The sequence below is a fragment of the Pan troglodytes genome, chromosome 10, assembly GCF_028858775.2.
Source record: "Pan troglodytes isolate AG18354 chromosome 10, NHGRI_mPanTro3-v2.0_pri, whole genome shotgun sequence".
In the NCBI taxonomy this organism is placed as follows: Eukaryota; Metazoa; Chordata; class Mammalia; order Primates; family Hominidae; genus Pan; species Pan troglodytes.
In genome coordinates, this window is record NC_072408.2 from 125006459 (window position 1) to 125019791 (window position 13333).

A 13333-nucleotide genomic window follows, 5' to 3' on the forward strand; every position below is an offset into this window, starting at 1 on the left:
TTATCCTTTCATCCACTGATGAACACATAGGATGTTTCCTTATTTTGGCTATAGAGAAAAATGCTGTGATGAACATGGGGGCACAGGTATTTTTATGAGGTGCTGACTTCATTTTCTTCAGGTATATAACCAGCAGGGGGATTATTGGAACAAATTAACATTTGGTTTTTTGGGTTTTGGAGGAACCTCCATACTGTTTTCCATAATGGCAACCCCGATCTACATTCCCACCAACAGTATATAAGGATTCCCTTTTCCCTATACCCTTGCCACTTCTTATCGCTTATCTTTTTTGATAATAGCCATTCTAACAGGTGTGAGGTGATACCTCATTGTGGTTTTCATTTCCATTTCCAATAATTAGTGAATGTTGAGTATCTTTTCATATAAGAATTCTTGAGGTTTACTTTATCATATAAGTAATGAAAAAATCACTAGAACTTTAAGAAGTAGGAGGTAGGCTTGTACCTTTTAAATCTGAAACTACATAATAAGCAGAAGCAATGCATAGTATAGTCTATTCTTTTTTTTTTTTTTTTTTTTTTTTTTTGAGATGGAGTCTCGCTCTCTTGCCCAAGCTGGAGTGCAGTGGTGCGATCTTGGCTCACTGCAACCTCCACCTCCTGGGTTCAGGTAATTCTCCTGACTCAGCCTCCTGAGTAGCTGGAATTACAGGCATGCTAATTTTTGTATTTTTAGTAGAGACGAGGTTTCACCATGTTGCCTTGGCTGGTCTTAAACTCCTGAGCTCAAGTGATCCACCCGCCTCAGCCTCCCAAAGTGTTGGGATTACAGGCCTGAGCCACCGCACCGCACCTTGTTCTATTCTTATTATAACTTGCCTCAATCCTCACCCCCATACACACTATCCCTTGAAAAACAGACTTGTGAATATTTTGTTCTCTATTTCTGTGGCCGTATAGTGTATGCTTGAAAATATGCCAGTTGTTCAATTTATCCAGAGGTCAAAATTCTGGCAACTTCATTTCCCCAATTAAAAAAAAGGGTCTCTGAGGAGTGAAAACAACTGCCCTAAAGTCCATAAATTAATCTTGATATAAACATCCCTCACTTTCAATATTATTAATGATTGTTACATAATCTGGTTTCCTAGTTTCTCAGCCCATAGCAGGTTAGACAGAGAATAAGAGTGGAGAAGTAAGCCTGGCGCGGTGGCTCACGCCTATAATCCAACACTTTGGGAGGCTGAGGCGGGTGGATTACTGGAGATCAGGAGTTCAAGACCAGCCTGGCCAACAGGGTGAAACCCTGTCTCTACCAAAAATACAAAATTAACTGGGCGTGGTGACGTGCATCTGTAATCCCAGCTACTCGGGATGCTGAGGCAGCAGAATTGCTTGAACCTGGGAGGCAGAAGTTACGGTGAGCTGAGATCACACCATTGCACTCCAGCCTGGGCAAAAAGAGTGAAACTCCATCTCAAAAAAAAAAAAAAAAAAAAAAGAGTGAGGAGTAAAGGATTGAGGACTGGGAAAGGTAGGGTTACCACCTGTTGTAAAAACAAGTAGCTTTTGTAAGTTCTCTGACAGCTTGAGAGTAGAGAAAGAGAGAGAAATTTCATGACTAACAGACCTATCAACCAAACAAATAATAATAAAACAGGTTTGTGGGCTATTTTGCAAAAGGGCAAATGCCCCTTATATAGCCCCTTTTATGCCTCAAGAGTTCACGAAACACTGTTTCTGAGCCCTCAAGAAGTGACATTAGGCTGGGCGTGGTGGCTCACATCTGTAATCCCAGCACTTTGGGAGGCCGAGGCAGGCTGATCACTTGAGGTCAGGAGTTTGAGACTAGCCTGGCCAACATGGTGAAACCCCGTCTCTACTAAAAACACAAAAAATTAGCTGGGCATTGTGATGCATGCCTGTAATCCCAGCAACCCAGGAGGCTGAGGCAGGAGAATGGCTTCAATCTGGGAGGCAGAGGTTGCAGTGAGCCGAGATTGCACCACAGCACTCTAGCCTGGGTGACAGAATGGAAAAAAAAAAAAAGACATTTTTTTTAAAGGCAAAAGTTCAGTTATGTGGAAAATTTACTTATGTAAAATTGTAATTTGAAGACATTGGGAAAATGAGATATGATGTAGTGGGCCTTAGCTGATGAAATGAATTTAATTTCTTTATAATTTAAACAGATAAAAAATAATAGGGCCCTTGTGAGAAAACAATCTATATGTCTTGTGGTTCTGCATTCTGACTCTCTTAGAGGAATTGTGGTTTTTGCTGTTGCTTTTATAAAATACCTCTTCCTAGGTAGAGTCCTTTTTGAATAAAAAACATCATTCCCAGAAGCAAGTGTAGCCTGCACATTTCAAGGATGAGAAAGAAAGGAAGAAAGTATTATCATTTTCCTCCTCTAGTGCTTACAATTATAAAGAGCTAATTGGTTTTTAGTAAACTTAAAGCTATGACTTAACATCATAGAATTTTAGAACGGGAATGCCTCTTAGAAAATTTTCTGTTTCAAGGTTGGGCATGGTGGCTCATTCCTGTAATCCCGGAACTTTGGGAGGCCAAGGCGGGCAGATCACCTGAGACTAAGAGTTCAAGAGCTGCCTGGCCAACATGGCAAACCCCCATCTCTACTAAAAACACCAAAATTAGGGACCGGGCATGGTGGCTCACAACTGTAATCCCAGCACTTGGGGAGGCCGAGGCAGGGGGATCACATGAGGTCAGGAGTATCAAGACCAGCTTGGCCAACATGATGAAACTCCGTCTCTACTAAAAATACAAAAATTAGCAGGGCATGTTGGCACGTGCCTGTAGTCCCAGCTACTCGGGAGGCTGAGGCAGGAGAATTGCTTGAACTTGGGAGAGGGAGGCTGAAGTGAGCCGAGATCATGCCACTGCACTCCAGCCTAGGTGGTAGAGTGAGACTCTGTTTAAAAAAAATAAAAATAATAAATAAGAAGTAAAAATAAAAAATACCAAAATTAGCCAGGCGTGGTAGTGCCCGCCTATAGTCCCAGGTACTCGGGAGGCTGAGGCACGAGAATCAATTGAGTCTGGGAGACAGATCTTGCAATGAGCCGAGATCAGGCCACTGCACTCTAGCCTGGGTGACATAGAAAGACTCTGTCTCAAAAAAAAAAAAAGAAAGAAAATTTTTCTTTTTCAAAGTGAGAAAATTTGGGCCCTGAGAAGTTAGGTGATTTCCACAGCTAATTAGTAGAAGAGCTACGGCTGCAACTCAGGCTTTAAAAATTTTTTTCTGCCAGGGGTGTGGGTGGTGGTGGTTATTTTCTGGTGTCCTACTACCATAATTATCTTTCTAAAATACAGGTATGATCATTCATTGCAACAGATACTACATGTCATTCCCCCATTCCAACTTCTTTTTTTTTGAGACAAAGTCTTACTCTATCACCCAGGCTAGAGTGCAGTGGTGCAATCTCAGCTCGCTGCAAACTCTGCCTCCCAGGTTCAAGTGATTCTTGTGCCTCAGCCTCCCCAGTAGCTGGGATTACAGGCGTGCACCATTACGCCCAACTACTTTTTGTATTTTTAGTAGAGATGCGGTTTCACTATGTTGGCCAGGCTGGTCTCAAACTCCTGACCTTAGGTGATCCACCCACCTCAGCCTCCCAAAGTGCTGGGATTACAGGCATGAGCCACAGCTTTCAGCCCCAATCTCTCTCTCTCTCTCTCTCTTTTTTTTTTTTTTGCCTTATTTGAAGCACTAGGAAGTAAAGGAACTGAACCCAAGCCTTCTTTGTGGTTACAGATCACTAAGTGACTAAGTTCTGGCCAGTGAGAGGTAGGCAGAAGTTCTCAAGGAAGGTTTTATTTTCTAGAATAAAAAGGCAAGACACATGAGGACAAGGCGTTTTACCCTTTGTTCTCTCTCCTTCTTCCTGCCTGGAATGAAAACTTGAGTCATGGCAATGTAGCAGCCATTTTATGACAAAGACAATAAAAGCTACATGCTAAGGATGGTGAAGTAGAAAGAGAGAAAGAGCTTGGGTCGATGAGGACATTGTTGAGCTGCTTAGAGCTTTGGACTGCTTACTCCACTTCCTTTTCCAATGTCCTGGACTTCCTATTACATGAGATAAACTCTTACCTGTTTAAGCCTTTTACAAACAGATACACTCTACATCTTAATATCTCACTGTCTCTTAGATAAAGTGTAGCCTTTTACAGCCAGGTTCCTGCTTGTATTTCTAGGTTTAAATCTAGTCATTGCTACTCCTCCTTCCTACACAATAGTACATTCTAGGTAATTCTAAACCCGTGCATACCTTTCACACCTCTAGGCCTTTGCCTTCACATCTCTATGTTCTCTCTGCCTGCAATCCCATCTCCTCATTGTTTTTTTTATTTTTATTTTTTGGGACAGAGTCTTGCTGTGTCGCCAGGCTGGAGTGCAGTGGCGCCATCTCAGCTCACCGCAACCTCCACCTCCCGGGTTCAAGCAATTCCCCTGTTTCAGCCTCCCAAGTAGCTGGGATTACAGGCATGTACCACCATTTCCAGCTAATTTTTTGTATTTTATTAGAGATGGGGTTTCACCATGTTGGCCAAGATGGTCTCAATCTCCTGACCTCGTGATCTGCCCACCTCAGCCTCCAAAAGTGCTGGGATTACAGGCGTGAGCCACTGCACCCGGCCTCCTCATTGTTTTTAAAAGCCCACTGTTCTCCAAACCCCTACAACTGGAATGCCCTCGGACTCTTTTAAAAGGACAATTTTATTGTTCTCAAAAATATGTTTACTTTCAACACTCAAATAACACAGAAAAATGTATAAAAAAAGAAAATCGGCCAGGCACGGTGGGTCATGCCTGTAATCCCAGCACCTTGGGAGGCCGAGGAGAGTGGATCATCTGAGGTCAGGAGTTCGAGACCAGCCTGACCAACATGGAGAAACCCTGTCTCTACTAAAAATAGAAAATTAGCCGGGCGTGGTGGCACATGCCTGTAATCCCAGCTACTAGGGAGGGCGAGGCAGGAGAATCGCTTGAACCAGGGAGGCAGAGGTTGCCGTGAGCCGAGATCGTGCCATTGCACTCCAGCCTGGGCAACAAGAGCGAAACTCCGTCTCAGAAAAAAAAAAAAAGAAAGAAAATCACCCGAAATTCTACCATCTCGAAATAAATACATAAATATTAAGTTACAGAATATCATTTTAGACATATCCCTTTCTTTCTCTCAGAACAATGAATAACTAGAAATCATTTTACATGGGAATCTTATTATACAAGCTAATTTTATGTATAATCGATTTAATTAAGGTATATTTGAATTTAACAGGATTAGAAGAGACTGAATTAAAACGATTGCATAGGCTGTGTGCGGTGGCTCATGCCTGTAATCCCAGCACTTTGGGAGGCTGAGGCGGGTGGATTACTTGAGGTCAGGAGTTTGAGACCAGCCTGGCCAACAGGGTGAAACCCTGTGTCCACTAAAAATAGAAAAACTAGCCAGACATGGTGGCGTGTGCCTGTAATCCCAGCTGCTCAGGAGGCTGGGGCAGGAGAATTGCTAGGGAGAATCTCAGGAGGCGAAGGTTGCAGTGAGACGAGATCGCGCCACTGCACTCCAGGCTGGGCAACGGCGCGAGACTCTGTCACACACACACACACACACATGCACAAATGAAAAAATAAAACAATTGCTTAACTTTAGTTGTAATTTCTTCACCAAAAGAGTTATCTGTTCCTAAAAGATCCTCTAAAGTTAAAAAAAAAATTATTAAAGGCTTTACGAGATTGAAGTTACTTTAGTTCTTTTGTCCTACATATTTTAAGAAATGTTATTGTCCATCTACTTGGAAAGATAAGGAAATTAGTATGCATACGTTTTTCCTGCCCTTAGATTTTTCTAATTACATTATTTTTACATTGCAAATGTTTCTAACATTTACATCTGTCCTTTAACCATTTCAATAATTTTACCTCAGTTGTTTATTTAAATGGATTAAGTGTGAAAGTGATGTTTTAATGTCAGGGCAAAAATGCAAGGAAAAGATGTATTATTGAAAAATATCTGGGAGTAAGTAGATAGCTTAACTGGGGGAAAAAAGGTAGATTTTTACCTCACTCCTTGTAACAAATTTTTGCATAACTCTCCCCACCTCCTTTCCACAAAACATCAGCATAAAGAATGTCAAGAGAGAAATAGGAAAAAAAATCCAAGATCTACTATAAATTAAAAAGGAAATACAAATGGCTTTTCAACTTATGAGAGAGATGTTCAACATCTCCCATAATGTGAAACAGCAATTAAAACTATAGTGAGAAAAGTTTTCACTGATCTGACAAAGTTCAAAAAGTATCAGTCTTCATACTTTCACGGTGGGACTATAAATTGGTGCAACTGCTTTGAAGGACAAATGGGCAATATCTATCTAAATTTAAAATCCACATTGATGAGCAATCCCACTTCTAGGAATTTCTTTATTTTATTTTTATTTATTTATTTTTTTGAGATGGAGTCTTGCTCTGTTGCCCAGGCTGGAGTGCAGTGGCATGATCTCGGCTCACTGCAAACTTCGCCTTCCGGGTTCAAGTGATTCTCCTGCCTCAGCTTCCCGAGTAGCTGGGATTATCGATGCATGCCACCATGCCCAGCTAATTTTTGTATTTTTAGGAGAGATGGGGTTTCACTATTTTGGCCAGGCTGGTCTTGAACTCCTGACCTTGTGATCTGCCCACCTTGGCCCCACAAAGTGCTGGGATTACAGGCATGAGCCACCGTGCCCGGCCAGAATTTATTCTTTAGATATTCTTATACAGGGACAAAATGCCATATACACAAAGATATTCATTGCAGCACAGTTTGTAATAGCAAAAGATTGGAAACATCCTAAATGCGTTGGTTAAACAAATTATGGTCCATCTGAGAATATTATGGAGCCATTAAAAAGAATGAGGTAGCTTTGCATGTAGTAATACAAAACAATATCCTAAGCACACTGTAAAGCAAAAAGAAAAATCAGGGTGGAACGGTTTTTATGGTTTGCTGTCATTTGTGCAAAAATAAAAACAACATTTACTTTTATATGCATAAAATATCACTAGAAGGAGAGGTACAAAATAGGTGCAGTGGTTGCTAGTGAGGGGGCCTGAAATGGGAGGGAGATTTCTTTTTCATGTTCTACCTTCTCTTATTATTTTTTGAGACAGAGTCTTGCTGTTGCCCAGGCTGGAGTGCAGGGGCACAATCTCGGCTCACTGCAACCTCCTAGTTGATCAAGCGATTCTCCTGCCTCAGCCACTCGATTAGCTGGGACTACAGGTGTGAACCACCATGCCTGGCTAATACTTATATTTTTAGTAGAAATGGGGTTTCTGCATGTTGGCCAGGCTGGTCTTGAACTTCTAGCCTCAGGTGATCTGCCTGCTTTGGCCTCCTAAAGTGCTGGGATTATAGGTGTGAGCCATTGCACCCGGCTCTTCTTCTTCTTCTTCTTTTTTTTTTTTTTGAGACAGGGTTTTACTCCCATCACCCAGGCTGAAGTGCAATGGCAGGATCTCGGCTCACTGCAACCTCTGCCTCCCAGGCTCAAGTGATTCTCCTCCTTGAGCCTCCGAAGCAGCTGGGACTAAAGGCGCATGCCACTGCACCTGGCTAATTTTTGTAGAGATGGGGTTTTGTCATGTCCAGGCTGGTCTTGAACACCTAGGTTCAAGTGATCTGCCTGCCTCAGCATTCCAAAGTGCTGGGATTACAGGTGTAAGGCACTGTGCCCAGCCCCAGGTTGTACCTTCTACTGTATTTTTCCTTTTGGAAATTTGTGAGACCTATTTAAAATGAAGAACATACAGCTTCTTTAGCCATGCAAAATAAATAAATAAGTATTTGGGGAGGGGCCTCTTTAAATTCAATATTTACCATCAGCCCTTTTACCAGTTTCTCCAGTCCCTCATTCATTCTTCCTGCTTGCCTTCCTCCCTCTTTTTCTTCTTTTTGCTTCATCTCTATATTGGCTAGATTCTGCTATTGAGCAATTTTTAAAAGGAAAGCGCCGAAAGGTTGCATTGCCTAAATGTGTGGGGCTCGAAGATGTCAGCTGCCTTTATAATTTAAGAACATCTTGGCTGGCTCACAATTCCTGGCTTATATTTTATTTCCCTTAGAACTCTGCAAACACTGTTCTATTGTTTTCTGGCTTTGACTGTTCCTGAAGAGGTAGGTCTGGAGCCAGTTGGTTTTTCCACCCCAAAATAAACTTTTTCAGTCTGCTTGTATGAATCTTTCTTTATTCCTAGAGTTCAGGGACTTCACCAGGATATGATTTACTGATCAATGAAGATCAGTTTCATGGTCCCCCTCTTCATGCATGGATCTGCTTAAATGTTACCTCCTCGAACGGCCTTCTCCTTACCTAAAATAGCAGCACCTGTCAATCTTGATGCTTGTCTAATTTATTTTTCTGCACAACACTTAACATCAACTGGCACTATAACATATATTTATTTCTTTTCTTTTTTCTTTTTTTCTTTTTTTTTTGAGACCTAGTGTCGCTCTGTTGCCCCGGCTGGAGAGCAGTGGTGCTATCTTGGCTCACTGTAACCTCCGCCTTCCGGTTTCAAGTGATTCTCCTGCCTTAGCCTCCTGAGTAGCTGGGAATATAGGTGCCTGCCACCATGCCCGGCTAATTTTTGTATTTTTAGTAGAGACGGGGTTTCGCCATGTTGGCCAGGCTGGTCTCGAACTGGTGACCTCCTGATCCTCCCACCTTGGCCTCCCAAAGTGCTGGGATTACGGGCATGAGCCACCACGCCCGGCCTACTTATTTATTTCTTACTCCTTCTTGTAAGTTTCACAAGGGCAGGCACTATGTTTTTATTGTGTACTACTGTATTCTCTGCGCTTAGAATAGTACTTGACACCCAGCAGACAATCAGTAAATATTTGTTGAATAAATAGTTGGCCCATTTGATTTGGTCCATCAAATCAAGATGGAATCAAATCAAAGGAAGATCCAAACATTTCCAGAAAAGTTTTCTTCAAGGATATCTTTAAAAATCTTCTCCTCCATGTGTTTTGTTTTCTTTTTCAGGAATAATAGGTTGGCATATATTAGATCTCCTGTGTCTTCCAAATGTATCATTTTCTTTATATTCATCTTTAGAAGTTTTATTTTTTGCACTTAATTCTATTTTATTTCCTTAAGTAAACCAACCAAATGGGTTGGTTTACTACATGTTCGTTGCTTATAATATGATTTTTTAAACTGTTACGTTTTTTCTCTTCCATTTTTTTCTTTACCTCTACCCATTTGCTTTTTATATCCTTTTATTGTCTGTAACCCTTAACTTTTAACATCGCCCAAATTTATTCATATTTTCCTTTTTTTTTTTTTTTTTTTTAAAGAGATGGTATTTTCACTCTATTGCCCAGGCTGGAGTGCAGTGGCACAATCATACCTCACTATAACCTCAAAATCCTGGGCTCATGTGATCCTCCTGCCTCAGCCTCCTGAGATGCTGGGATTATAGGCGTGAGCCACCATACCCAGCTCCACATTTTTTCCCCTTTTATGTTAGTAATTTTTATGTCTTGGTTTTTTGTTTGTTTGTTTTTAAGATCTTTGTGTACTTCAAGGTAATAAAGATATTATCGTGTGTTTCTGGTGTTTTGTTCTGGTTGCTATTTTCTCCTAAAGAAACATGGAATTGTTGCTAAGTAGTTCATGTTTAAAACACGTAAGGGCTCCACAACAAAGGAGAACAAGATCAAGCTCTTTGTCCTGTTGCTTCTCTTACCATACTCCTGTGGCCTACCGCTCACAAGAAGTAAAAACTTACTTGTCACCTAGCCAAGGTGTTCTTAAATTATAAAGGCAAACATTTTTAAGCTTTACAAATTGAGGCAATACAACTCTTCTGAGTTTTTCTTAAAAACGAACAAACAGAACTGCTATACAGTAAAAGCCAGCCATTCTAGAGATGGAAGAAACAGAAAGGGTTGAAAAACAAACATGCAAAAGAAGGATTAAAGAAATTTGGACTATTGTGCGCCAAATAAAAGAAAACACTTCTACTGTAAAAGATTTCCACATACTACGCTGATATTGATGCAACACACTGCCTATGTATAAAGTCTACAGTAAAATATTACATGAAAAGAGATGCTTGGTGATAGTTAAATCAAATAAATGTGGTTAACACGATACTCTTATCACTAACATGTCATAATACTATGTAAATGTCTACTCTATATAGTTATCATATACCTTCACTGCCTGAGGATTTGGCAACAACCTAACTGAAAATCCCAGAGTTGGTGTTTGAACCACCGGCCAGCTCTGTCCTGAGACCACTGGATTAATGTTTATGCAGATGTTAGGCCCAGGAACATCACAATGATGACTAGAGCAAGGAGGAGAAATATTATTTGTTATAAGGCAAAAAAGGAACAGGGAGGGAGGGGAAAAAATAGAAAAGATAGGGAAAAAACTATCCACAGGGAATACATAGCACATAACGTTGCAATAATCTTGCTATTTCTATGCCTAGCTACTTATCTCAGGATAAATGACAAGGCAGCACGTCCTAAACCACTTTGTCATGATGAGCTGCCACAGGAATGATTTATTATATTCCACTATAACATGACTTTAAATCCCCCTCCTCAAATATAAATTTGAAAAATTACCCTTAATAGTTCTGCTGATGTTGGCCTTTCCTGAGGTATTTTCTGCAAGCAGTAATCAACAAATCTCCTAAAGGAGTCTGTCCTGTGTGTGCAAATACACAAAAGAAAATAAACTCAGGGTCTGTAGAGCACACTGATTACTTAAAACAATTTTCATTCAAGGGAAAATTTTGCATTTAAGGAGATTTAAAAAAAATGCTTTGGAATATCAGGAGAACTGGAGCATTTTCAAGTTACGATATCTAAAATTCTTTTGGATAATGAGTGAGGACAAGTTTCAAGTTAGTCAACATATTAATACATCTTAATATATAAGGAAGGTCAAATCATAATATACATCAGAAAACAAAAATACTATGTTTAAATAAAAGTTTTATATACATTTTTCTCTCCAAAGACAACAATTCTCATAGTCTCAACTCTATATTCTTAATTACCAATTGTTAATTCCTCTACCACCCACAATCTATAACAAAGTAGTAAAATTTGAAGCATGAGGGATGGAGAACCCAGGAGTAGGCTTCCTGAACAAAAATTCTTCCTATCTTAAAAGTTCCATTTTATCCATTCTTCTTTAATATTGCCCCTTTTAAAATAACTCTTGTGGCCCAAATAGTTATAAAAATGTCATACTTTTCAGCAAGGAACACTGTATCTGAATAGATAATGTATGCTCTGTCTCAACACATTTAAGTGTACATATAGTTTAAAAAAAAAAAGACAACTGGAGAAATAATGACATCATAGAGGGCCCCTTATCTCTGCTGAGAAGTGATATCAGCTGAGATGATCAATACAAGACCATCATGACCTGGGACAATAGACTTGTTAGGAGGGTAGCAGGGCATGTTCCCTGCAGGATTTCGGTTACTAGACACATTAAGAACACAGTGCAAGCCATGGTGAAGGCAAAAATAAGTAAATCTATGCATGTGTGCATGTGTAGACAGTTGATGCTTGTGAGGCATCAGTGTCACTTGTAACAACACACAGTGAAGGAAAGAAATGCTTTCTAGGTCAGATATTTAAAATGTAATGTAATAAAAATGTCAAATACATACGGTGATTTTCTTAGAGATTTAAAATGATAGCAGAGTCTTACCATTCATTAGACTGTAACGTTGGGGAGTCATTCTGGGCAATGTGATATAAGGCACTCATTGCATTCATGTTGAAAAGGGGGGGCTTCCGTTCCGCTGGAAGAGGAAAGAAACACAATAAAGTAGTTCTTGAAGGAAACCAGGCAGACAGAGAAATAAGAAACTATGAGCAAAGCTTTGCGGCTAAATCAATAGCTCATTACTGTCATCATGCCACATAATCCACTTATTTTAATCTCTAAGGTTGGCCCAAGATAGCCATTCAGAAGAAGCTGCTGGACATTAAATGTACATTGGCAAAGCTCCTAACAGAACTCATTTCAAAAGAGTGAAAGAAAAGTTTTTTTCTTTTTTTCACATAGCTTCAAAAAATTGGCTTTTGCATATTTTCCCACAATAGGTGTGAAGATCTTTGCATGTGCGTTTTAGCTCAAAAATATATATTCTCTCCTTGAAGTCTGGGTATTTGGTGAAAAAGAAAAAGAAAAAAATTCATATTCACTTAAAAAATTCAGAAAGCAAAGAAACATAGAATAAGGAAAAAAGATTACTATAAAATGCAACTTTTGTGTGTGTGTGTGTGACGGAGTCTTGCTCTGTCGCCCAGGCTGGAGTACAGTGGCACGATCTGCAACCTCTGCCTCCTGGGTTCAAGTGATTCTCCTGCCTCAGCCTCCTGAGTAGCTGGGACTACAGGTGCCTGACATCGTGCATGGCTAATTTCTTTCTTTCTTTTTTTTTTTTTGAGATGGAGTTTCGCTCTTGTTGCCCAGGCTGGAGTGCAATGGAACGATCCCAGCTCACTACAACCTCTGCCTCCCAGGTTCAAGCAATTCTCCTGCCTCAGCCTCCTGAGTAGCTGAGATTACAGGCATGAGCCACCATGCCCGGCTAATTTTGTATTTTTAGTAGAGATGGGGTTTCTCCACGTTGGTCAGGCTGGTCTTGAACTCCCAGCCTCAGGTGATCCACCCACCTCAGCCTCCCAAAGTGCTGGGATTACAGGCATGAGCCACTGCGCCCGGCCTAATTTTTGTATTTTTAGTAGAGAGGGGGTTTCCTTATATTGGCCAGGCTGGTCTCGAACTCCTGACCTCGTGATCCACCCGTCTTGGCCTCCAAAAGTGCTGGGATTACAGGCGTGAGCCACTGCGCCCAGTCCCATAATGAAACATCTTAAACATCACTAACAAAATGGCCGGGCGCGGTGGCTCACGCCTGTAATCCCAGCACTTTGGGAGGCCGAGGCGGGTGGATCACGAGATCAGGAGATCGAGACCATCCTGGCTAACACGGTGAAACCCCGTCTCTACAAAAAAAAAAAAAAAAAAAGAAATACAAAAAAATTAGCTGGGCATGGTGGCAGGCACCTGTAGTCCCAGCTACTCGGGAGGCTGAGGCAGGAGAATGGCATGAACCCGAGAGGCAGAGCTTGCAGTAAGCCGAGATCGCGCCACTGTACCCAAGCCTGGGTGACAGAGTGAGACTCTGTCTCAAAAGAACAACAACAACAACAAAAATCACTAACAGAGCATGGGAGATAAGCCAATTATATTCAGTAAATACTGTCTGATGCCTGATTCAGGCCAAATAATTGCTAGGGGTG

The 13333-nt window shown here is 40.9% G+C and overlaps 1 protein-coding gene across 32 annotated transcripts in view; it reads right to left on the reverse strand.

Annotated features, from left to right (window-relative positions):
• Positions 1-13333, reverse strand: part of TAOK3 (TAO kinase 3) — a 223643-nt gene that overhangs the window by 52326 nt on the left and 157984 nt on the right. For 30 of the 32 annotated variants that reach the window (XM_016924344.4, XM_016924350.4, XM_063785053.1 and 27 more), the window contains 2 exons: positions 11730-11823; positions 10628-10709 (listed from right to left, as the gene is read on the reverse strand). In XM_016924344.4, the coding sequence (XP_016779833.1) occupies positions 10628-10709; positions 11730-11823 (176 nt within the window). The remainder of the gene's footprint in view (positions 1-10627; positions 10710-11729; positions 11824-13333) is intronic. The other 2 variants (XM_063785065.1, XM_063785064.1) reach the window with 1 other exon arrangement.